The following is a 24,373-nucleotide window of genomic DNA, read 5'->3' as shown; positions in this document are numbered from 1 at the left end:
TCGCGGGGGCAGCAGCCCAAGCACAGAAGCCCAGACCTCTCTCTCCCCAGCCACCTCCTCCAGCTTATCCGCGGGAACGCCAAGACATTCCCAGGCCAGCCGAGAGATCACCTGATGAAGCCAACAGAACCACATCATCTGCCAAACGCAGAGATGACATCCTGAGACCACCGAAGTGAAAGCCTTCCGCCACTTAGCTATGCCTAGAAATTCTGTCCATAAAAAAATAAGGACAGAATGGCCCGTAACAATGGGCCAGACACTCCATACTCCCGGAGCACCCCCCACAGGACCCCACCAGGGACACGGTCGAATGCCTTCTCCAAGTCCACAAAACAGATGCAGACTGGTTGGGCAAACTCCCATGCACCCGATGGACTTTTTTGAATTGCCTTTTACATCAACCTGTAATTATGTCTATCCCACCAGGAAGTCTGACCAAAGTAGCGGTACAAACTCTAATGAGTTAGTAATGATTGGTTTGCCCTCGCTGAAGAGGGAAGTTACATAAACAATTCATTAAAGAAACATCCAAGTAAAGTTGGCAACACTACTCACAGTAAGCACTCTGAGTAAAAGGAAAAGTGCCAACCGAGCTATTAATAATAATAACTGCACTATGACACTGAAATAATTATCTGTTGCATTCAAGCAAAACAAGAAATCCAACAGTGATTATGTTGGCCCCAGGGATTCTTTTAGGTGTCTCCTCCACTGATATTGTTCCTCTTTGTACACTATTTACTGTGTCTCTCACTTGATCTTGTTTTACCTGATCTAGATGTGTGAATTGCCAAATTATAACTCAACAGGTTGGATTTTTTAAAACCTAAAAGCGGCTCCCAGAAAAGATGCAGGAGTCTCGTACCACCTTGTTACTGTATGAATTTGTGCAGAAAAGACCCACATTCGAGCCACAGTCACAGTTAAAGTACACCCCAAGCTGCTATGAGATACATATACATTGCTTCCTTCAGCTTCCTCACTATCCACCTTTTTTGTGCATCTCTCCTGCTTTACTGGACACAGAATTTGCATCACGGCTCCACAGTGACAATCCTGTGAAAAAAGCTCCTACAGTTCATGTATTGTTTATGTTATTAAACCACATTTCACCTCCTGTATCAAGGTTCAACTCTCTTTTATACCCTGTTACAAAATTTCCCGGGTAGGGGAAATAACAACAAATTCTTTTGAAAATATTTTTTTATTATATTAGCGTCAAATTTTCAGGACAACATCAAAAAGTTCTTTCATGACCAGTTTGATAGCACTTTGTTAAATGTAATAAAGAAATAAAAAAATGCCAGTAGAATATAGGGTCACATGGTGCAACTTCTCAAAGACACTAAAAAACACAGTGACGGTAACATCCTCACAGACTGTCATAAGAGGTAGGTCACAGTTAAACATGCGACAGAGGAAGTGCATCATGTTCCAGCATTTTTAAGAAGAAGACAGTTAACTCTTGGACAAATTTCCTTATTGTTTCTTTCCGTATTCTGTAAATTAATCTTGCTGTGTTGAGTAGTCAGATGAGTCGATCACACCACCTTAATGTGAAGACTACCCTGGTCCTGGAGTTGCTGGGGCAACAAAAGCTGCATGACACCTACTATAAAGCTTCGAACAGAATTTCTCCAATCTGAAAGAAAAGTTATGTGAATGTTATATGATCATCTTAAATTATTATAAGGAAAGTGTTGTTATTTAAAATGCTAAAGAGGAAAGTTCAAAACAGAAAGGACTGAAAATAAAGAGAAAAATCACAAACCTGAACATGAGGAGGGGCACTGAGGACGTACGTGACAGCACTGGCAATGTCTTTCGCTTCCAGAGCCTGTTAGAGAAGTGCCAAATGTGTCATTTAATTTTATCTGAATGATCATGTCAACCCTCCACAAACTGTAGGATTAATAATTTTACCTTATATGAGGCATATATCCTAGCCACTTCATCAGGATTGTTGGCCCGTGATATAAATTCTGTCGCCACTAAACCGGGAGAAATGCTCTGAAAAGGAGATAATGATTAAAGAACTGTAGGATCTACTGTGCATGTGTCTCACAGCAGCTTATACTTGTTTTAACTGCACTTTTCCAGTTGGTTACAGTGTGTTTTAAAGCCTTACTGTGGCTCGGATATGACTCTTTTCAGCGCGCAGCTCCTGTCTCAGGCCCTCAGTCAGAGCAGTTACACCATACTTGGTGCCGGTGTAGAAATGTATATCAGCAAAATCAAAGACATGATGTCCACACAAGCTGCAACAGGAGTTTTATAAGCCATGAACGAACAAATTCATTTTAAACTATTACTAGTACTTTTTTCAGATTAACTAGCAATTAAAGTAATCATTGCCCTAGTAAAGTCCTTAAACAAAGATCTGTTATTTCCCTTCTTAAATCTTGTAATAATGATGTGATTACAAGATAATTCTGATCTACAAACATTTTCCACAATAGAAAAAATCAAATCAATAAATAATGATTACTGCATTTCATTTAGTGGCTCGAGGTTTAAGTGAATGAAGCACGGTCTGTTGCAGTAGGAAACGTGTTTTTGGCTGGCTGCCGGCGGAGCTCACGGGCGCGTCACTGCAACCCCCCCTGGCTTCTGCTCCGCGGCTGCTGAGTGAGCCCTCATCTGGGACTCTCCTCAGCTCTTTCTGGGACAGTGGCGCGGCTGCCCCTCTGTTGGTCTTCCTTGGTCTCTTGTGTTCTGGGGGCCTCTGGATGTCTGGAGTTTTGATCTCCTCCATACCTGCTTCACGCCCTGGAGGACGGGGCAGTGGCCCCCCCACACCCTCTAGCAGATCATTACATGAAGGAACGTTTTAAAAAAACAAGCGCGTCCATGCTCACAGGTGTACACACGGGTGATCACACCCACAAACTACACCCTTTTTGGCTCCTACCTCAAAGCACACTGCGTTCTGTTGATCTTATGTGCTGCACAATAATGTTTAATATTTAGTATTTACTGTCATATTCCCATATATCATTGTGATGTTGTTTATTCTATTACTCTTGTTCTCTTCTGCTTGTTTTCTTTTTTCTTTCTCAGCAGGTGATCCAGGTGATTGATATATGCATTTTTTTTCTGCCCGTTCTGTTGGTTTTTGTTTTTTGCCCTTCTCCCCCGTCCCTCTTCTCAGCTGTTCCTCTTTCCCTCTTTCTTTCTCCCCTTCTTTCCCCCAGTCAAGTCTGTCCCGTATTCAGTAAGTGAAAATAAAATAAACAATAAAAGGTGAATCAAATGGACCATTATGGCAAGGCTGGGATGGTCAATTTGGTAAAGTAAATCCGTTGGGCATCTTTCTTTGCCTTTAGACAACAATTCTGATGGCAAAAGAGCCAAACGGGACAGGCAAACAAAAAAAACAAAAAAAAAAAGGAAACATGTTTTTGGTGTCACTGGACCAAAAGCCCATAAATGATCTTTATCCATATTGTAATTCTTATAGTAACAAGTGGTACTATATTCCGCACCTCCTCTAAGCTTGTTTTTGGGTTTCAGAAAATCTAGTCTATGTTAGGAGAATTTGGCTTCTTGCAGGTCTACATCAGTTCAGAGCAGGGGAGATTTATCAGACAAGAAACACAAAGAGGAACAACATCAGTAGAGAAAATACAGAAAGACATGCCCAGGCGAGACAGATTTAAACATCGTTGTGTGTTGCATTATTTGGCTTGAATTCAACAGATAATCATCTCTATGCATAAGAACCATGAGTACCGGTATTGTTAATAGTACCATCTTTGCTTTTCCTGTTAGCCAAATGTGTGCTTTGAAAAAGGTCTGTTGAGTCATGTTGCTACAGGATGGTTTTAATCAGACTAAATGATGATTAGAATCATATTATGACATTTATGTGACATTTAAATCGACAGATTTCAAAGTTCTGTCACTTTCTATTAGCAAGTAAAACTGCACCTGTTTATGTTTATGATGTGTCCATCGTCCACGTTTCTCTCTTTCATTGACTGATAAGCTTCACGTGTACAGATGCTCAGTGCAAGAACGTTCACCTGTAAGAAACCAAGCAGAGAAATAAACAACAAAGAAAATCAAAATTCTCCAGGGGAGTTGTTTGCATACTTTCATGGAACTTTTCAACTTTCTGAGTTTCGTCCTATTGCACTTATTTTAACAAACTATGTTGTTTTGCAGGATTTTAGGACAACAACTTTGTAATTCAGATGAGAGTCATGACTTTGATTGTATCAGACTTTCTTTTTTTGTGATGGATTATACTCAGCAGAATGGGATTTAATGGATGACTTGTTTGGAAATGGTTATACTGGTTCATTCACATAAAAATGAACTTTCTTTCTCTCTGTCTAATATAAGCCTAATGCAGCTGAAAATTTTCTGCATGATAGTAAGTTTAGTTCTGTCCAAATTTCTGTTTTTGATATGGACTAAATTGAAAGTTTCATGTTTCATATTCTAAAAACTATGAACAAATCGACTCAAAACTGATCATTTAATTGCTCTTCTGGGAAACCACTCCTGTGAACGCTTCTTTCAAACAGAACTGCAGATAATTTTTTCTAAAATAACTCTGAGCTCTTACATCCATGATGTTCTTCCAGGCACTGGTTTTGCCACTTAGCAGTGGCTCTGGATGAGATAAGCCAGCGTTGTTGATGCACACATCCACGCCTTTGTGCTGCTCTTTGATCGCTGCAAACATGGCCAGAATCTCCTCCTCTTTGGCCAAGTCACACTTGAAAGGAACCAAAACACCAGGGTGGCCGGCGCTCTGACACTCTGCTGCCAGTTTCTGAAACCAAGAAGGGAATGATGACAGAGGTTTAGCTTCAAAATAACTCTGCCCTGTAATTACTGTAAATTTGTGGATTTCAGTTTTCATAACACAGCTGATCAGTAACTTTGTACAACACTGGAAGTCAGATTTTTGTCTCCAACTGCAAAAACATTCTTCTCACTGGGTCTCAACTCATGTCTGAACACATCCTGCCATCAGCTGTTTCATCAGATCTGCTGCACAGTAGCTTATCTTTCTATCTCAAAAGCAACAAGATTATTTTAGTAGGAGGAGGAGTTTTTATCTGACTGGAGCATTTTTACTTAACAAAACATTCTACTGAACCACTGCAGACTGTAAAAAATTCAGCCCCCAAACATGTTTGAATAGTTCTGTCTAGAGCAGGGGTGTCGAAGTCCAGACCTCGAGGGCCGGTGTCCTGCAGGTTTTAGATAATTCCCTGGGTCAACACACCTGAATCAAATGATTAGTTCATTACCAGGCTTCTGGAGAACTTCAAGACACGTTGAGGAGGTAATTTAGCCTTTAAATCAGATGTGTTGGATGAAGGGCACAACTAAAACCTGCAGGACACCGGCCCTCGAGGCTTGGACTTCAACACCTGTGGTCTAGACTCTAGAGTCATCAGCTCATATGTGTCCAGCCTTCTGTTTGTGTGTTGGACTAAATTAAAAATCTATTAACAGTGAACTTTTACACATAATCTGATTCATAGCATTACAATAGATTATTGTAAAGCTGGTTTTTCAGGTTTATTTAGTGTTAGTCAGATAAACTGTTCAACTTTTGCCCAGCCGCTCCCTCTGTTCTTTTTTGCTAGGTAACAGTGAACATATATATAAATATAAATATAGACTAAAAAATATAAAATGCAACAGCCGAGATCGAAATACACTAAGTGATAGATGCAGGCCTGGTCTATCAAAATGTTCTTTTCTTTTTTAATCAGGTTCGTACAGCTGTTGTTGGGCTAGAACATCTTAGTTGCAATGTAGAAATGAAGTTACCTTTTAGCTATTAGCTTGTTATTATCAAATTGCTTTAACCATGAGCCATTTATTTTTCCCTGAGTCTCTTCCTCTCTCTACCTTATTCGTTAACTACACCTTCCTCTGTTTCTTCCTCACTCTCTTGTTGGGACTGCTTGACCTCTTGCGCTCTCCATGGCTAATGCTGTGCCTCTATTCTGAGAGCACATAAATAATTTTTGCAAATGTTGCATTTTAAGGAGACAATTATTTTGAACAAACAAAATTCATTTCAGTGTTTGCTATTATACATATACACACACAATAACTGCCATTCTCGCTCAGTTGTTGGCATTTGCTCTTGCTCAGATCTCTGCTCTGTGTGCTCTCAGTATGTCGCTTCTGCTGTCAACATCTCTGCTCCCTGCACACTCAACTTTTTCTGTACATGGTTATAAATATGCCAAAAAACCAACTAATTACAGACTTGAATTCAAAATGAGTGGCTGTTTTGGTCTCCAATCAGCTCGCTAGCCACTGCATTCAGGAAACACAAATGTAGCTAAATCCAGTGAAGTGGTTTGGTTTAAACTAGATTAAAACCAACATAAAAAATATATATTTTACAATCAAATAATTAAAAATACTAACCGAAAATGTTCTTAACTACACTATTATTTTGTGTCTATGTGGATAATAGCAAACACTGAAATACATGAATTCTGTACATGAATTTTGTACATGAAGATAATTCTCTACTCAAAATGCGACATTTGTTCTTGCAAAAATTATTTACGTGCGTTTAGAATAGAGACACAGAAATAAAGCCATGAGCTACAGCAGGCTCTTGTGAATGCCAGGGCTTTATATCAGCTGTTTCTGGTACTACTGCACTGCTAACATGTTGGTTAATTTGACACACTTTGCTGTATCTATTTCTTGTTTATTTTTCTCTCTTAGTTTTTTCCCCTCTTTTCTTTCTTCGTTTGTATCCCGCTTTATTAACACTAACTCTGTTCTAGGGTGCGTAGGCGCACACGGAAAGTAGGAGGGGCCAGAGGCGTTAAGAGATTTGATTGAAAATTAAAATTGAACTAATGCAAACAAGAAGAAAAAAATCAGCCCCCTACAAATGCTTCGGCCCACAGGGAAAATACCCGGTATACCAGATTACCAGTCCGGTATTGTGCCAAAAAGTGATTACCTGCCAAAAACTGATTTCCAATGTTTCCGTGTGTTTTTTACGTGTAATATCGTATCGTATGTTGCTAAATAGACTTTGGTGAACAGGTATTACAAAGGGGTTATATATAAAATTAAAAAATGACCTGTTTCTCAAGTATCTTTGTAACTGGTTATAATGTAACCAGTTACAATCAGCTCCCTTTTGTCACTTAAAATATGTTTACAGAACTATTTTTGCTTTTGTTGCAATTTCAGCTGTCCTCTTGGCCAGATTACTCTTAAAAGAGACATTTTTAAAGTCAACAGAATTTTTTTTAAGTGCATAAATAAAGGATACATAAAAGTCACTGCCAAAAACTAACTGCGGCTACCTTGTTACAGGAATGTTGTTTGTTGCTCAAGATGACTTGATATCATTGATGAGGGATACATTTGAAATATGTTTCACATATTATAGACCAATAAGTTATTTATAGCAGTTTAAATACAAGCAATCAGTTTTTGCCAAATACCGCAGTTTTTGGCAGACAACCACTTTTTGGCACCGGCCCTGGATATAGCTCAAGATACTCTACGCTGAAATTGAGTTTTCACTTCAGAACAAACCTGGATTTTTGCGACGTCCCTGGCGCAGCCCACTACTTTCATACCGAGCCGGACCAACTCTACAGCTATAGCCGCCCCAATCCCGACCGAGGCTCCGGTCACCAGGGCCACTCTGCCACGCCAGCGCTCCATCACAGCGGTAACCTGCTACAAGCACGAAAGAAGCACAAATACGAAGAGAGAGAGCGACGGATCTTTCACTGTCCCGTGTGAGCATTTATATAGAGAGAGAGAAACATCTGAGTCATGTCAGTCCGCCTTTTTCTCTCAAACAGCTACAGTTCTCCGCCCTGCAGGGAGGCTTTCAGCCAATCCTGTTGTCAGGTTTATGAAAACAGTTTGAGATAACTTTTACTCTGTGACACGTTACATCATCATTGTTAGAATGACAAACACGTGATGACCAAGTAAAACGCTAACCTGCGTGCGACGTGAACCTTACACCTTTTTTACTGCCTGTTACTACTGTCAAAGCAATCTATGTTTATGGCTCCGAGCGTGCAGCGACAGTCCCCCAAGGCCTAGTTTATTGTTGAAGCTTAAAGACAACCTGTAAAATATTGTGGGTAATTTAAAGTTTTTTTCTGATTTCCATATTTGTTGTGACCTTGACCTTAACCTAACCTTAACCCAATTTTCACCAAAATTAAAGCTGGAACAGCTCGTGGTGTTATTGATATCTACCATCACACAAAAAATGTAATATGAGATTTTTCTGTTGTTAATTCAGTTTAGTTTGACTTAGTTATTTATTAGTTTCATTGTTAGTTTCTTTTTAGTTGTTACTGTATGGAGGGGTGCAATTCATTTCCAAGCATTGTTTTGTGTGCATTTGGGTCCTCTATTCTCCACTCCACACAGTCTGCACCTGCTGACTGCGACAACAGGAAATATTAGGTCCCCTCAGATTTGTTAAACCTAAAGTCATGAGCCTTTTTTGAAAATGTCAGAAAGAGTTGTGTTAGGATGACAGGAGTAAAAGTAAAAAGTTGCCAGTACAAATAAAAAAAGTCAACTTAAGTGCTTTAAAGAAATATTGGTTCTTTGTCCATTTACTCTACTGCAGATCAAGCAGCAAAACTGCTAAAACTTTGACCTCTTACCTGCATTTCAATCCTGGTTTTTCCACGTAGCAGTGATTGTGTTGCAGCACAAGTGCACACCTTTGTGCTGCTTTTAGGTTGCTGTGAACTTGGATGTCCTTCTTTGATCAGGTCACACTTGTAATGCATGACAATGACATTGTGGGTAGCACTTTGACATTCTGCTGTGAGTTTCTGAAACCAGAAAGAAAAAAGATTATAGACTTCAAGATCCACTTTGTGTTTTTAGCACTGTATGTGTATGAATCTGCAAATCCACTTAGCTGATTGTGAAGGTCTGGGGTGGGAACTTTTCCTAGATTTGACTGATTTATGTGAAGAAATTGCTGTTTCAGTACATGGGAGAAATTGCGCAAAGGTGAACTGTGTGTGCTGAACAAACACAAAGTTTTGTGCACCATTTATTAACAATGAACTCTTGCCAAAAGTCAGATTTCCAGTATGAATAGAGGGTGTGCTTTATAAAGGTTGATTAACATTTAGATAAATTGCCTGTCCAAACCTCTCTGTTTTATATAACCATGACAAAGCTAAAAAAAAAAAACAAAGAAAAGAAAAATCATGATATTTAATCACAAATAACACTTAAATAACTTTTGGCAAAAGTTCATTGTATTTTAGTATTTTATGTATTGTGGGGATAGGTTAATTGATTAATCCAAATTGTCACTAGGTGTGAATGTGCGAGTGAATGTGAGTGTGAATGGTTGTCTGTCCCTATGTGTTGGCCCTGCGACAGACTGGCGACCTGTCCAGGGTGTACCCCGCCTTTCGCCCTATGACAGCTGGGATAGGCTCCAGCGCCCCCCGCGACCCTGAAAAGGATAAGCGGAAGCGAATGGATGGATGGATGTATGGAAAACATGTTCTGACCTCAGGGGCTAACAGTAGAGGTCAAGGTCAAATGCTTAGCCCACCTAACTGCTAACTAAAAACTGAAAACTAACTGCTGCTCTGTCTCTCTATACAGCACTGACTCAACAGAAATCTGCTGTGTCACCCCGATGCCTCAGGAACCCCTCCCTCTCTGATCCCCCCAGGAACCATACCCCTCCCTCTCTGTTTTTAATTCTCCTCCCTCCACAGACCCCCTCCCTCTAACCCACCGGTTGCATTTTGTCACACATATGGAATCCAATACACACTTCCGGAGTACCCTCCCCCTCACCGGATGCAATTCATCGCGCTTATGGATCATACACTTCCGGAGTACTTCCGGTGGGGTCAAAAGGTCAAGGCTAGGGCCATCAATCAAATTGGAGACATAAGCAGGGTACCTAATCTCTCTGTCATGCTTGTGACCTCTAGTGGTCAAAACAGAAAGGGGTGAAAGCTTATCCTCCCTCTACATCGAAACATTACTTCAGACATATAAGTCCATTTTAGTACAAAGGAAAATAGAAAAGTACAAACAACACAAAAAACAGGATCATCAGTGGAAAAAAAACATGTCAGCAATTGTTCCAATGTTTCCAAAAACAAGAAGATTATTTTTTTCAGAGTAGGCTCAGTTAGAGTCATCGTGACCACAATTAGGAAGAATACTAGTCAAAAAAAGACTTTGCTGCATAATCCATCTGGTGGGGTCCAGTGTTGTTATAGTTTGAAGTTGGAATATGCTAAGACATGAAACAAGGTGTGAAAAAAGTATTTTAGTTAACCGAAATCTGAAGCTACTTTTCACTGTTCCCTCGTCACAAAGAGTCACCACAGTTTTTGTTTTTACACACGGTGGGTTAACTTTGTTAACTAATATTCTCAGACTCTACTTTCCCATGAATTAGTGAGGTATTATATAATAACTTTACATTTTATTACTATTGTTGGAGGAATGAAACATATGTTTGAGATATTTTTACACCTACAACTGTATGTTTTCCACCATACACTGCTCTTTAAATCAGATTTCCTTCAGTGAAATAAGAACACTCACAAATTTCCCCCACAAAAACATTTTATTTTATAAATCAGTGAAAACTTTAAGGACAAACATCATAAACAAAACTGTTTCATGACCATATCACAACTCATCATTTTCATAAGTGTAGTAAGGAAGTAGGTTAATTCAGGGGGATCATGTAGGTCAACCCTAAGCTTGCTCCGTGCCTTGCATCTGAACATCTCCAATCTGAAAGAAAGATGTTTTTTATATATTATTACAAGCAAAGTGCTGATGTTTAAACAGCAAATCAGGAAAACCAATAATTCACAATAAAAAAGAATTAAAATAAGAGGAAATCACCTGAACGTGAGCAGGTGAACTGAGCACGTATGTAACAGCATTGGCAACATCTATTGCTTCCAGAGGCTGTCAGAGAAGTGGAACATGATTAACAGCTTTAAAAATATTTTTATTTTGGGCCTTTTCTTCTTTATTTTTATAGATCAGTAGAGTAGACAGAAACGCAGGGAATGAATCACATGCAGAAAGTGGCCAGGCCAGATCACACCTGAGCCCCTATAGTGGCCTTTTGGCATATGGGTCGCCTGCTTGACCCAGTGAGCTAGACTGGCATCCAAATGAAATACATTTTATCTGAGTTATCGTATTAGCAGTGCATGAAGAGTAGGAATAATAATTTTACCTTATATGCAGAATATGCACCAGATGCTTTATCAGGACTGTTGCTGTAGAGCCGGAAAGCAAATTCTGTCTCCACTAAACCAGGAGATATACACTGCAAAAAAGAGCTGATATTGAGGGATCTTCACAAACTACTACATGTGTGTATCTGAAAACTGTAATATTGGTGTTTCAGACACTTTTAGATTGGCTGCAGCCTTACTGTGGCTCGGATATGGCTGTTTTCTGCACGCAGCTCCTGCCTCAGGCCCTCCGTCAGGGCGGTTACAGCATACTTTGTGGCGGTGTAGAAATGCAGAACAGCTTTGGGAACTACACGATGTCCGCACATGCTGCAACAGATTTATGAGGCATTAACCAGGCGAGCATTAAGCAACATTTATTTTGTGTTATTTTTTAAGTAATTTCTCACTGATGTAAGACACTCTGCTGCCCACAAAACTGTATATAGGGTTGCAGCAGTTATTTTATCCTGATGTTTTGCAGCTTCTCTTTGACTTTGTTAATTTGTTAAATGGACCCACAACCATTCATGGCTGACTCGTCCTATCAGAAGTTTCTTCCTGTGAAAAGGAAGTTTTTCTTTCCTACTGTCGCCAAAGTATTTACTCACAGGAGGTTGTCTGATTGCCAGGGTTTTTGTGTATTATTGTAGAATCTTTACCTTACAGTATTAAGCGCCTTGAATTGACTGTTGTCGTGATTTGGTGCTATATAAATATAATTAAAATGAATTGAAATATTCAGTTACTAGACTGATGGATGCCAGTGGGCCCCTTAAGCTAAGGCCCAGTCACTAGGCACTCTCCTTCTGTAAAATGAGACTTTGTGGTAAAATACAGATAATGGTAATAACAATATTACAAGTTTGTGAAAAATTGCACACCTGTTTATGTTTATGATGTGGCCATCGTCAACATTTCTCTCTTTCATTGACTGATAAGCTTCACGTGTGCAGATACTCAGAGCAAGAACGTTCACCTGTAAGAAACCAAGAAAATAAATAAAATGTAAAGAAAATATCTGGAATCAACAAATGTGAATTACTTTTTACAATGCAATGATCTGCAATGCGAAAAGTTCTTCCAGATCAAAACAAGTATTTTATTTCTACAATAACTCAGAGCTCTTACATCCATCATGTTCTTCCAGCCGCTGGTTTTGCCATTTAGCAGCAGGTCTGGATGAGCCAAGCCAGCGTTGTTGATGCACACGTCCACACCTTTGTGCTGCTCTTTGATCGCTGCAAACATGGCCAGAATCTCCTCCTCTTTGGTCAAGTCACACTTGAAAGGAACCAAAACACCAGGGTGGCCGGCGCTCTGACACTCTGCTGCCAGTTTCTGAAACCAGAATAGAAAAAGATGACAGACTTCAGAATCCCATTTGTGTTTTTAAAGTGTACGAATCTACTATTCAAACATGTAGATTAAGTTACTGTAAATACATTGATTTGAGTTTTCAGTTTGCATATCAAAGCTCAGTGACCCACAAGCAGTAGTTTGCCTGTGTTTGGATGTTCTGCCCGTTTTTGAGTTTTGCTTATTTCACTGACCTAATAATCATTTTGTAACAGCAGGCACATGATGATGTGATGATGCCTGCAAAAGCCTTTTCTCTGGTTTTGTCTTGAGGTGTGATTCAAACAATTCATGCATTTCATCAAGGAAATAAAAAAAACTTCAGAAAGTCAAGTTCTTCATTTACTATATGCTAAATAGATGGTTGTAGCTAATCTTTGAAAACATCATTTTCTATCAAAGCTAAAACAAAAAACAAAACAAAAAAAACCCCTCAGTGAGTACCAAATCGAAAATGCTGACTTGTGTGTTAGGATGGTCTGCCAGCTTAGAGCTAGGCAATTCAAGAAAAAGAGGACAAAAAGGCGAATTTCATTGTTGTGTTTAACATTTTGATTTAGGAAAACTACAATTCAGATGAAAGTCACGTGTCCAACTTCCTACTTTCTGTGCCATATTAAACTTAACGTTCCGTGCAGTGGCTGTTAACAAAACACTTGTGCGGTTAAATAATAATGTAATATATTAGTGTGCTGTAACTACATGCTTTCGTCAGTTTATAATAGTTTAATGCTTCCTGCTCGCCCAGCCTGTCTTTTGTAAGTCTGAAAGCTATATTTATTTATTTATTTATTTATTTATTTATTTATTTATTTATTTATTTGCATTACGGCAACTTTAACATCAAAATTTACTCCGTGCTAGCTAGTTTACATTAAATTACTCTCTGCGGGATCTGAGTTTCCACTTCAGAACAAACCTGGATTTTTCCTATGTCCCTGGCGCAGCCCATTACTTTCATACCGAGCCGGACCAGTTCCACGGCTATAGTCGCCCCAATCCCGACCGAGGCTCCGGTCACCAGAGCCACTCTGCCCCGCCAGCGCTCCATCACAGCCCGGTAATCTGCTACACGGACGGAAGCACCTCAAGTATGATGCCAGGGACGCTAAGTCTGAAGAAAACGGACTCCGGAGCTCCAACTGTCTTGTGATCGTGAACACGCGATGCTTTTAAACACATCATATGCTTGTGTGCTGCGTTCAAGTCATCAGCAAACTGTTGGAAAACAGTTGAATCGGTTCTTTTGTTTATTCAAGTAAAAACTATACTATGATATGTTTACTTGCATTCATGAAAATAAAACCTAATTCTATCGCATTTTATGGAGACATATATATATATATATATATATATATATATATATATATATATATATATATATATATATATATATATATATATATATATATATATATATATATATATATATATATATATATATATATATATATATATATATATATATATATATATATATATATATATATATATATATATATATATATATATATATATATATATATATATATATATATATATATATATATATATATAGTCCCTAACAGGACTCAAGTCAATCAGACAATCTGGTTAGGGAAACATGATTAGTCAGAATATTCTCCCAAAAACATGAAATAAATAAAACAGTAAGAATTTACACCACAAAACAAAACTTTAACAAAACTGAAACCAAACCCATGCAACACAATCATTTAAAACACAATAAAAAAATTATTAAAAACATGCAAATCGCAGCATATTAACGATCTGCCTTATAACTGAAAATCAAGGGTGGATGTAGAGAAAGACCCCTGTGGAAGCCAAAATCAGGGAAGGACGTTAATTGGTTAACTGATGTGCAGAAGGACATCATGAGAGACGGAGCTTGGATGAATGAGAGGTCAACAAGGTGTCTCTAACGGAGGTTCAAAAAACAGTCAAATGGACCACTGAAGAGCTGAAGTGATGTTCATGGGGAAGAAATGTTTATTTTTATCTGAATCATCATTATGGTGAAGATTGAAATCTTAATGCTAAATGAATTTTAAAATACATATGAAACCCTTACTGTACCCCAGAGATCTCTGTGAATTCATCAGGTAAGCGTTTACTCATTTTCTAATATTTGAACTGTGCCAAATGTATTTTTAACCAATTATATTTCATATATATTGTTGAACACTCAGTACAGTGATTCATATTGTAGATGTGTAACTGTGTAACTATGAGACACTTCAAAAATGTCATTAATTGAAGTTAGGAGCTTTATTGCATTATAATTGCATTATGACACAAATCATCAGTGCATGGGTCATTTAGCAAGTTACTAAATCTCTAACAACAATATTCAAAATATGTTACTTTAGTTATTAGGATTTTATTTAGCTTTTTTGTGAAAAGCTTCACTGAGCACATCAGACATTCTGTGTATTCTGAGACATTCAATATGTTTAAGTAACTCTGTTAACTAATATTCTCAGGACTTTACTTTCCCGTGTATTAGTCAGGTATTATATATTAACTTTACATTTTAATACTATTGTTGGCAGAGTGAAATATATTTTTGAGATAATGTTAAAATGACAATTAAATGTTTTCTACCATAAACTGTTGTTTATATCAGGTCTCCTTCAGTAAAATAAGAACACTCAACAAGCCCCCCACCATCATTTTATTTTATACATCAGTGAAAATTTTCAGTACAAACATAATAAACCAAACTGTTTATAAATGTAGTAAATTAAAGTAAAGTAAAGTAAAGTAAAGTAAAGTAAAGTAAAGCAAAGTAGGTTCATTCAGGGGGAATCATGTAGGTCAAACCTAAGCTTGCTCAGTGCCTTTCATCAGAACATCTCCAATCTGAAAGAAAGATGTTCTTATATATTATTATACACAAAGTATTGACAATTAAATAGTAGATGAGGAAAAACAATAAGTCAGAATAAAAAAAGCATTAAAATTAGAGAAAGTCACCTGAACATGAGGAGGAGCTCTGAGCACGTAGGTAACAGCATTGGCAACATCTATTGCTTCCAGAGGCTGTCAGAGAAGTGAAAAATGGTTAATAGTTGTATCTGAGTAACCATATCAGCAGTACACGAACAGTACGAATAATAATGTTACCTTATATGCAGAGTATGCACCAGCTGCTTTATCTGGATTGTCTTTGTAGAACCGTGATGCAAATTCAGTCTCCACTAAACCAGGAGAAATGCTCTGCAAAAAAAAAAAAAAAAGATAAGATAAGATAAGATAAGATAAGATAAGATAAGATAAGATAAGATAAGATAAGATAAGATAAAACTTTATTAATCCCTCGGGTGGGTTTCTCTGGATAATGAAGGAATTTCAAGAAGCACCTTGTGTATATTATAACAGGTAATACTGCTGTCTCAGACACTTTGTGCATGTGTTTCTTAGAAGCTGATATTGGTGTTAAAGGCAGTCTTGGAGCTGGGTGCAGTGTTTTTAAAGCCTTACTGTGGCTCGGATATGGCTCTTTTCTGCACGCAGCTCCTGCCTCAGGCCCTCCGTCAGTGCGGTTACAGCATACTTTGTGGCGGTGTAGAAATGTAGATCAGCATGGGGGATCACACTATGCCCACACAAGCTGCAACAGAAGACAGTTCAGAAGAAGTCGTAACCTGGTCAGCATTTACCAACATGCACTCATCTGTAGGTTATTCTTTTAGAGACACGATTTGGAGTTTCTCATTGGCGGTTTTTTTTTTATTTCCAGAGAGAAATACCTGGTGCTGACAGGTTTAATCAGCATTGTTTGCTTTCCTTTTTTTGGCTTGAATGCAACAGATAATCATTTGCTCCTTGTTATTGGGATAGAGCCATTGCCATTGTTATTACCCTCTTCTTTGCTTTTTCTATTGTTTGCTGTGAAAACAGTCTTCTGTGTAGTGTTGACAACTTTCATGGATGCTTCCTAGACTTTCGTAGGTGAACCAGTCATTGTTAACTTATTAGAATTTATAGCACCACTTTGGTTGCCAGGTCACTCTGATAAAAAGGGACTTCATGGTAAAATAAACATAATGATGCTAATACTGGAGGTTGCTATGTACCATGGCACAGATAGGGAGCATTGGCGTGTTTGGGTTGAATGTAAGGGAAAGTCCTGCCCTCCAGCTTTAACAAAAGGTCCACTGTGAGGTCCATTGTGTAGTGTTGTCATAATCAGAGACTGACTGTTTAATAAAGATTATAAGATATAGCCTTTGTTTAATAATTAAACCAATTTCACAAGCATACCCGTCACAAAGCATTATTAAATAAAACTGCACCTGTTGATGTTTATGATGTGCCCATCGTCCACGTTTCTCTCTTTCATTGACTGATAAGCTTCACGCGTGCAGATGCTCAGTGCAAGAACGTTCACCTGTAAGAGAAATAAACAACAAAGAAAATGTATCTGGAATCAACACCTCCAAATGGCACATCTACTTATTGCATCTCACACACAGTGGGTACAAAAATGCATTAAGACCACTGATCGGTGACCACACGCATCATGTTGTTACATTTTAATGGCCTGTTGGGAAAACCTTCATGTGAATCTTACATTCAATTCAATTCAATTTTATTTATATAGCACCAAATCACAACAGCAGTTGCCTCGAGGCGCTTTATATTGTACAGTAGATCGTACAAGAATAGATACAGAGAAAAACCCACAGAAATCACACACTACAACATTCGTAGACCAAACCAAGATGTGAGCTCTTACATCCATCATGTTCTTCCAGCTGCTGGTTTTGCCACTTAGCAGAGGTTCTGGATGAGATAAGCCAGCGTTGTTGATGCACACGTCCACACCTTTGTGCTGCTCTTTGATCGCTGCAAACATGGCCAGAATCTCCTCCTCTTTGGTCAAATCGCACTTGAAAGGAAACAAAACACCAGGATGACCGGCACTCTGACACTCTGCTGCCAGTTTCTGAAACCAAGAAGAAAAAGATGACAGACTTTAGAATCCATTATGTGTTTTTAAAGTGTATGAATTTGCCATTCAAATGTTATTTTGCCACAGTCCTAGGTCTGTGACCCAGTGTTTTGGTTTAAGTTTTATTCCTTGAATTATTGTTCTCTGTTATATTATGTTTATAGTTCATGGTTTCTGTTCTTGTTCTGTGCCTCATGTTTGCTTGTCTCTGTGTGAAGCCCGTGTTTTTGAGCCTGTGTCAGTAAGTTCAGTCGGTGTATTTCCTGTTTTACTTTGCTAGTCTTCAGTCTGTGTGCGTCGGGTTCTGTTTTGCTGTCCTGTTTCACTGTGTTTCCCAGGTGTTTGCTCTTTGCCTTTTGCCTTTGCTGTAAAGTTACTGCAAATATGTAGATTGGAGTTTTCATTCTGGATATCAGAACTCAATAACTAACAGTGCATTTTCTTTTTAGCGTATCATCTGACTCTAGCATATTCTTCTGTCATGCCAATTAACCTTCACTACATCCATGAATCTTCTCTGTGGTCTTCTTCTTTACTTTCTGCCTGGAACTCTATATTCCATATCCTTTGTCCTATATATCCACTATCCTTCCTCTGCACATTTCCATACCCTCTCAGCCTTGCATCTCTAACTTTGTCTCCAAACAGTTCAATGTGAGTTGTTCTTCTGATATTCGCATTTCTTCCTTCTCCGTCATATCAGTCAGCTGCCTCCCTTTACTAGTCACAGTTCCATCATTTAAAATCCTTATTCTCACTTCAAAAAGAATCTTAGCAGCTTGTCTGTGTTTAGGTGTTCTACTACCTTGTGTGTGTTGTCTGGACCTTCCCAGTGTGAACATCTCACAATGGGCATATTTCATTGGCCTAATAATCACTATATTATGGAGGAGTGTGATTATATGATGATACCTACAAAAACATTTTTATCTTGCTGTGAACTGAACATTCGGTACACTTTACACAAGAAAATCAAAAGAACTGTACAAAGGCAAATCAATGAGAGTAATGAGAGTTAAAAAAAAAATACAGCCGGAAACATATGTTTCCGGCTTTTTTCTTGTATTTTTTTTTTCTTTCTTTTGCGTAAGTTGTTAACAATAGAGTCACAGAGTTTGATTTACAGAGCTATAATACAGGGTGTGCTGGCTGCTGGCCAGCCTCTCTATGTTATGTAAGTCTGACACAGCTGGAAATGTTATGCAAAACGGTAACTTTAACATCACAATTTACTTCTCTGCTCGAGTCACTCATATACACAAATACCCGGTATGCTCTTTGCCGACGCAGTCCAGCCCTGTATAGAGGTTAAATTACTCTATGCGTAAACTGAGTTTTCACTTCAAAACAAACCTGGATTTTTCCGACGTCCCTGGCGCAGCCCATTACTTTCATTCCGAGCCGGACCAGCTCTACTGCCACAGCCGCTCCAATCCCAGCCGAGGCTCCGGTCACCAGAGCCACTCTGCCCCTCCAGCGCTCCATCACAGCCCGGACACCGGTAACCTACTACACGCACGAAAAGCACCACAAGTATGAAGAATCTGCCGCAGAATGACCCCGGAGCGTCAGCTGTAATGCATCGATGAGGAGTCGATGTACTGTATACACACGACCAAGGTTGTCCGTTCTGTGTGCTGCGTTAAAGTCATGTTCACACTGTAGGAGAAAAAAGTTTTCTGTAGTGATAAAATGCAACATGTAACAAATGTAACAAAAATATTAAATTAAATTAAACTATTTCTGTCTGTTTCGGCTCTTCCTGCACATATTTGCATAGGTAAATGCCACTTTGAAATCCACAGAACAGTTCGTAGCTGTTGCTTCACTTTCATTTGCAATGTACACTAGTCTCTATTTATTTATTTTTGTCATGGTTTCCCTTGGCCCAGTATATTTCTCTCTTAAAAATCAGACACCGACGTGGCACTTAGAGCATGCTGAGATTAAATCTATACATCTACAGAGATGCAGCGTAACAACAGTTTAAGTTTAATATTTAAGAGACAAAAAAGACCTCTAAAGTCATTATTTTGTTTCTTTTTAAATCAAATTTGTTAACCTGGATGGTTCCTACTAATAACTGTCCAGCATTCTAAGAAGGGTTTTCCTGTCACAGAAGGTTCAAGAGCAGAGAAGCAAACAGATTAAAAAACGACTGAAACCAAACTCTTTATTCCACAGATGAAATATTTCCAAGCACAATGAACAGACGCAAACACACCAGAGTCCTGAGATAAGATAAGATAAGATAAGATAACCTTTATTAGTCCCACACGTGGGAAATTTGTTTTGTCACAGCAGGAAGTGGACAGTGCAAAAGTTATGAGGCAAAAATTAGAATACAATAAGAATAAATACAGTACACAACTGTACAGAATAGAATAAAATAAAATACTATATACAGTAGAATAAAATAAAATAAATATACAATAAGATAAAAATAGAATACAAATACAAATTCTATATACAACTGAGTAAAAATACAACGATGACAGAAAGGATTATTGCACTTAGTATTATTGCATATGTATGGATGTGTGTGCTTGATCAGTTAAAGTCTTTATTATGGAGTCTGACAGCAGTGGGGAGGAAAGACCTGCGAAATCTCTCCGTCCCACACCGTGGGTGCCGCAGTCTCCCACTGAAGGAGCTGCTCAGTGCTGTCACAGTCTGCTGCATGGGGTGGGAGATGTTGTCCAACAGGGATGACAGCTTAGCCGCCGTTCTCCTGTCACTCACCACCTCCACTGGGTCCAGAGGGCATCCTAGAACAGAGCTGGCCCTTCGGATCACCCTGTTCAGTCTCTTCCTGTCCCCAGCAGAGATGCTGCCGCCCCAGCAGACCACACCATAAAAGATAGCAGAAGCCACAACAGAGTCATAGAAGGTCTTCAGGAGTGGGCCCTCCCACTCCTGAGTGAGGCCTGCGCTTGAGCAGGTCATGTTGATGATAAGTAATAAATGGGTATAAAATCCTATTGGTCGGTTCCTTCTTGGAAAACATTCCATTTCCAACATTTCTTGGAAAAGCACTCAGAAGTCACAGTATTTATTGTATTTGTTTTTAAAGCAGTGTAGTATAAAAGGTTGATTCTTAGTTCAAACATTTTCCCTTGATTTTTTTCCTTCTGGCTGCAATGAATTTTTAAAACAATCTTATTATTTTTTAGGTCTTAATATATGATCCTAAAAAAGCAGAGCATTCCGTGTGTCACGGCCCGAGGCCTCTCATCAGAAGGGTGAAAGGTACCCTTCCAACGTGTTTAAAACAGGGCACCTACTTTTATTTGTAGACCTTATATGAACTCTGGGCTATGTTGTGGGATTGTCTTTATTATGTAGTTTAGATTAAGATGGTTTAAAGTTACTTGCTATGTGGTTTACAAACGTTATGGGTTCTTTATGGGCATTTGAGTATTCAACTACTTTTGTTTGTATTTAGAAGTGATGGGCCATTGGACTCTAACTGAATTCTGTACATCATTAATACACGTTCAATTCCTTTTCTCGTAATTTTTTTTTATAACTAACGTATTAGTAATTAGACTCTGCAACCATGTTCTACCGTTTTGTGCTAGTCCTGGTCGTTTTTCTCAGTTTATTTCTACTTTTTTCACCCTTGTCTGGGGACCCAGAGCAGAGATCCTTTGTTTACAGTAAGGATCAGCTGTTAGCGCTGAGTCCTGCAGCGGTACTGCCGGCGGACAGACCCGATATTCCCAGCGAGCTGAGGAGGAAAAGACGGGGGTGTCGTGCTGGGAAGGAGCGCCGTCGCCCGAGAAGGAGACGTTATCGACCATCTCTTCCTTCTGTAATTATTGGAAACGTAAGATCTTTGCCCAATAAGATGGATGAGCTCATGTCGCTAACCTGGTCACAGAGGGAGTACCGGCAATGTAGCATCATGATGCTAACGGAGTCGTGGCTAACATCGCTAACTCCGGACACAAGCGTGACACTACCGGGATTCCAGCTGCTGCGAGCGGACAGGACCAGAGACAGCGGTAAGAGGAAAGGAGGGGGACTGGCAGTTTTTGTGAACGACAGATGGTGTAACCCTGGGCACATCACTGTAAAAGAGCAACTCTGCAGCAGAGACATTGAGCTGTTAGCCGTTAGCATGCGTCCGTACTACCTGCCCCGGGAGTTCTCGCATGTTATCGCGATAACAGCGTATGTCCCCCCCTCGGCCAACGCGGATGCAGCCTGTGACTCTCTCCACTCTGTGGTCAGCAGACTGCAAACACAATCACCGAGAGCCCTTCTCATAATATCAGGGGACTTCAATCATGCCTCACTGGACTCCACACTGCCCACCTTCACCCAGTATGTGACCTGCCCAACCAGAGTCAATAAAACACTGGACTTACTGTATGCCAATGCAGAAGAGGCATACAGTTCATCACCTCTCCCTCCCCTGGACAGATCTGATCACAACCTGGTGCACCTTGTCCCTGTGTATGAGCCCTTAGTGCGCAGGGAGCCACCAGCCACCCGCACAGTACAGAGATGGTCAGAGGAGAGCGAGGAGGCTCTTAAGGATTGTTTTGAGTCGACTGTGTGGGAGGTGATTTGTGATGACCACGGTGAGGACATCGACAGCCTTACTACATGCATTACTGACTATATAAACTTCTGTGTGGATAACACTGTACCTACCAGGACTGTACGGTGTTTCTCCAACAACAAACCTTGGATTACCCCAGAAATTAAAACCGTCCTCAAGCAGAAGAGGAGGGCCTTCAAATCCAGAGACAAAGAGGAGTTGAAAAGGGTGCAGAGAGAGCTGAGGGGACTGATAAGGAATGGGAAGGAGAGCTACAGGCAGAAGATGGAGAACCAGCTTCAACAAAACAACGTTGGTGAAGTCTGGAGAGGCCTCAGAACCATCTCGGGCCACAAACAGCAGAACTCTCTGCCTGGGAGGGATGTGAGATGGGCAAATGAACTGAATCATTTCTTCAACAGATTTGACTCAGCCATGAGGCAGTCTGCAACATCGGCTGCAGACTCACCCACCCCCACTGCTGCTGTTCCACCTCAGACACTTCACACCTCCTCTATTCACCCTGCTCACTCCCCCCCACCCCCAACAACAGCATCCAATACACACTCAACACAAGGCTCCAGCCTGTCTCTCTCAACCACCCAGGTTAGGAGGGAACTGAGGAGGATTAATGGCAAGAAGGCAGCGGGTCCAGATGGCATCAGCTCGAGGGTCGTCAGGTCCTGCGCGGACCAACTGTGTGGGGTGATGGAGCACCTCTTCAACCTGAGCCTGAGGTTGGGAAGAGTCCCACAGCTCTGGAAAACCTCCTGTGTTGTACCAGTGCCAAAGACTTCACGCCCCAAGGACCTCAACAGCTACAGGCCGGTGGCTCTGACATCCCACCTGATGAAGACCCTGGAGCGGTTGGTCCTGGCTCAGCTTCGGCGCCTAATAAGCTCATCACTGGACCCACTTCAGTTTGCCTACCAGCCTGGCATTGGAGCGGATGATGCCGTCATTCACCTCCTACATCGTTCCCTCGCTCACCTGGAGACCGCTGGAAGCACTGTGAGAATCATGTTCTTTGATTTCTCCAGTGCCTTCAACACCATTCTTCCCTCGGTTCTAAAGGACAAGCTGGTGAACTCTGGCGTGGACCATCACCTCACTACCTGGATCCTGGACTACCTCACCGACCGACCACAGTATGTGAGGACTCAGGGCTGTGTGTCGGACAGGGTCGTCTGCAGTACGGGGGCCCCACAGGGAACGGTTCTGGCTCCGTTCCTCTTCACCATCTACACTGCAGACTTCTCCCACAATTCCACCCAGTGCTTCCTGCAGAAGTTCTCTGATGACTCTGCAATAGTCGGCCTCATCACTGATGGGGACGACAAGGAGTACAGAGGTCTGACCCAAGACTTTGTGGACTGGTGCCAGCTGAACTACCTCCAGATCAACGCCAGTAAAACCAAGGAGCTGGTGGTAGACTTCCGCAGGCACAAGCATTCTCCACTGCAACCACTGAACATCCAAGGTATGGACATTGAGGCTGTGGACAGCTACAGGTACCTTGGTGTTCATCTGAACAATAGACTGGACTGGACTCATAACTCAGACGCCCTCTACAGGAAAGGGCAGAGCAGGTTGTACCTGCTGCGGAGACTCAGGTCGTTTGGAGTGGAGGGCCCACTCCTGAAGAAATTCTATGACTCTGTTGTGGCTTCTGCTATCTTTTATGGCGTGGTCTGCTGGGGCGGCAGCATCTCTGCTGGGGACAGGAAGAGACTGAACAGGGTGATCCGAAGGGCCAGCTCTGTTCTAGGATGCCCTCTGGACCCAGTGGAGGTGATGAGTGACAGGAGAACGGCGGCTAAGCTGTCATCCCTGATGGACAACATCTCCCACCCCATGCAGCAGACTGTGACAGCACTGAGCAGCTCCTTCAGTGGGAGACTGCGGCACCCACGGTGTGGGACGGAGAGATTTCGCAGGTCTTTCCTCCCCACTGCTGTCAGACTCCATAATAAAGACTTTAACTGATCAAGCACACACATCCATACATATGCAATAACACTAAGTGCAATAATCCTTTCTGTCATCGTTGTATTTTTACTCAGTTGTATATAGTATTTGTATTTGTATTCTATTTTTATCTTATTGTATATTTATTTTATTTTATTCTACTGTATATAGTATTTTATTTTATTCTATTCTGTACAGTTGTGTACTGTATTTATTCTTATTGTATTCTAATTTTTGCCTCATAACTTTTGCACTGTCCACTTCCTGCTGTGACAAAACAAATTTCCCACGTGTGGGACT

General features: G+C 40.3%; 2 protein-coding genes across 4 annotated transcripts; both read right to left on the bottom strand.

Moving 5' to 3' along the window:
• Nucleotides 1-1,197: 1,197 nt before the first annotated feature.
• On the bottom strand, nt 1,198-13,782 carry LOC308401473 (dehydrogenase/reductase SDR family member 11-like). 3 transcript variants are annotated; one of them, XM_080889691.1, is made up of 7 exons: nt 7,552-7,792; nt 4,577-4,786; nt 3,934-4,028; nt 2,132-2,261; nt 1,927-2,013; nt 1,775-1,840; nt 1,198-1,645 (listed from the first exon to the last, which is right to left on the bottom strand). In XM_080889691.1, exons 1-7 carry the CDS (start codon nt 7,681-7,683, stop codon nt 1,616-1,618), a joined length of 750 nt encoding a protein of 249 aa, XP_080745817.1. In that variant the 5' UTR covers nt 7,684-7,792; the 3' UTR covers nt 1,198-1,615. The 3 variants fall into 3 exon arrangements, with proteins under 3 accessions (XP_080745817.1, XP_080745818.1, XP_080745816.1); XM_080889692.1 differs by lacking the exons at nt 1,927-2,013; nt 2,132-2,261; nt 3,934-4,028; nt 4,577-4,786; nt 7,552-7,792 and adding exons at nt 11,240-11,332; nt 11,441-11,570; nt 12,125-12,219; nt 12,372-12,581; nt 13,519-13,782 and having other exon boundaries at nt 1,203-1,645; XM_080889690.1 differs by lacking the exons at nt 1,198-1,645; nt 1,775-1,840; nt 1,927-2,013; ... (2 more) ...; nt 4,577-4,786; nt 7,552-7,792 and adding exons at nt 10,591-10,782; nt 10,897-10,962; nt 11,240-11,332; ... (2 more) ...; nt 12,372-12,581; nt 13,519-13,781.
• Nucleotides 13,783-14,857: 1,075 nt separating this feature from the next.
• On the bottom strand, nt 14,858-19,191 carry LOC308401474 (dehydrogenase/reductase SDR family member 11-like). Its single transcript, XM_080889693.1, has 7 exons — nt 18,910-19,191; nt 17,341-17,550; nt 16,898-16,992; nt 16,083-16,212; nt 15,726-15,818; nt 15,576-15,641; nt 14,858-15,461 (listed from the first exon to the last, which is right to left on the bottom strand). Exons 1-7 carry the CDS (start codon nt 19,039-19,041, stop codon nt 15,423-15,425), a joined length of 765 nt encoding a protein of 254 aa, XP_080745819.1. The 5' UTR covers nt 19,042-19,191; the 3' UTR covers nt 14,858-15,422.
• Between the last annotated feature and the right edge of the window lie 5,182 nt (nt 19,192-24,373).

This window comes from Rhamphochromis sp. 'chilingali' (assembly GCF_963969265.1).
Source record: "Rhamphochromis sp. 'chilingali' genome assembly, chromosome: 8".
NCBI lineage: Eukaryota > Metazoa > Chordata > Actinopteri > Cichliformes > Cichlidae > Rhamphochromis > Rhamphochromis sp. 'chilingali'.
Note: the sequence above shows the minus strand (reverse complement) of the source record. Positions and strands in the feature narration are given on the sequence as shown.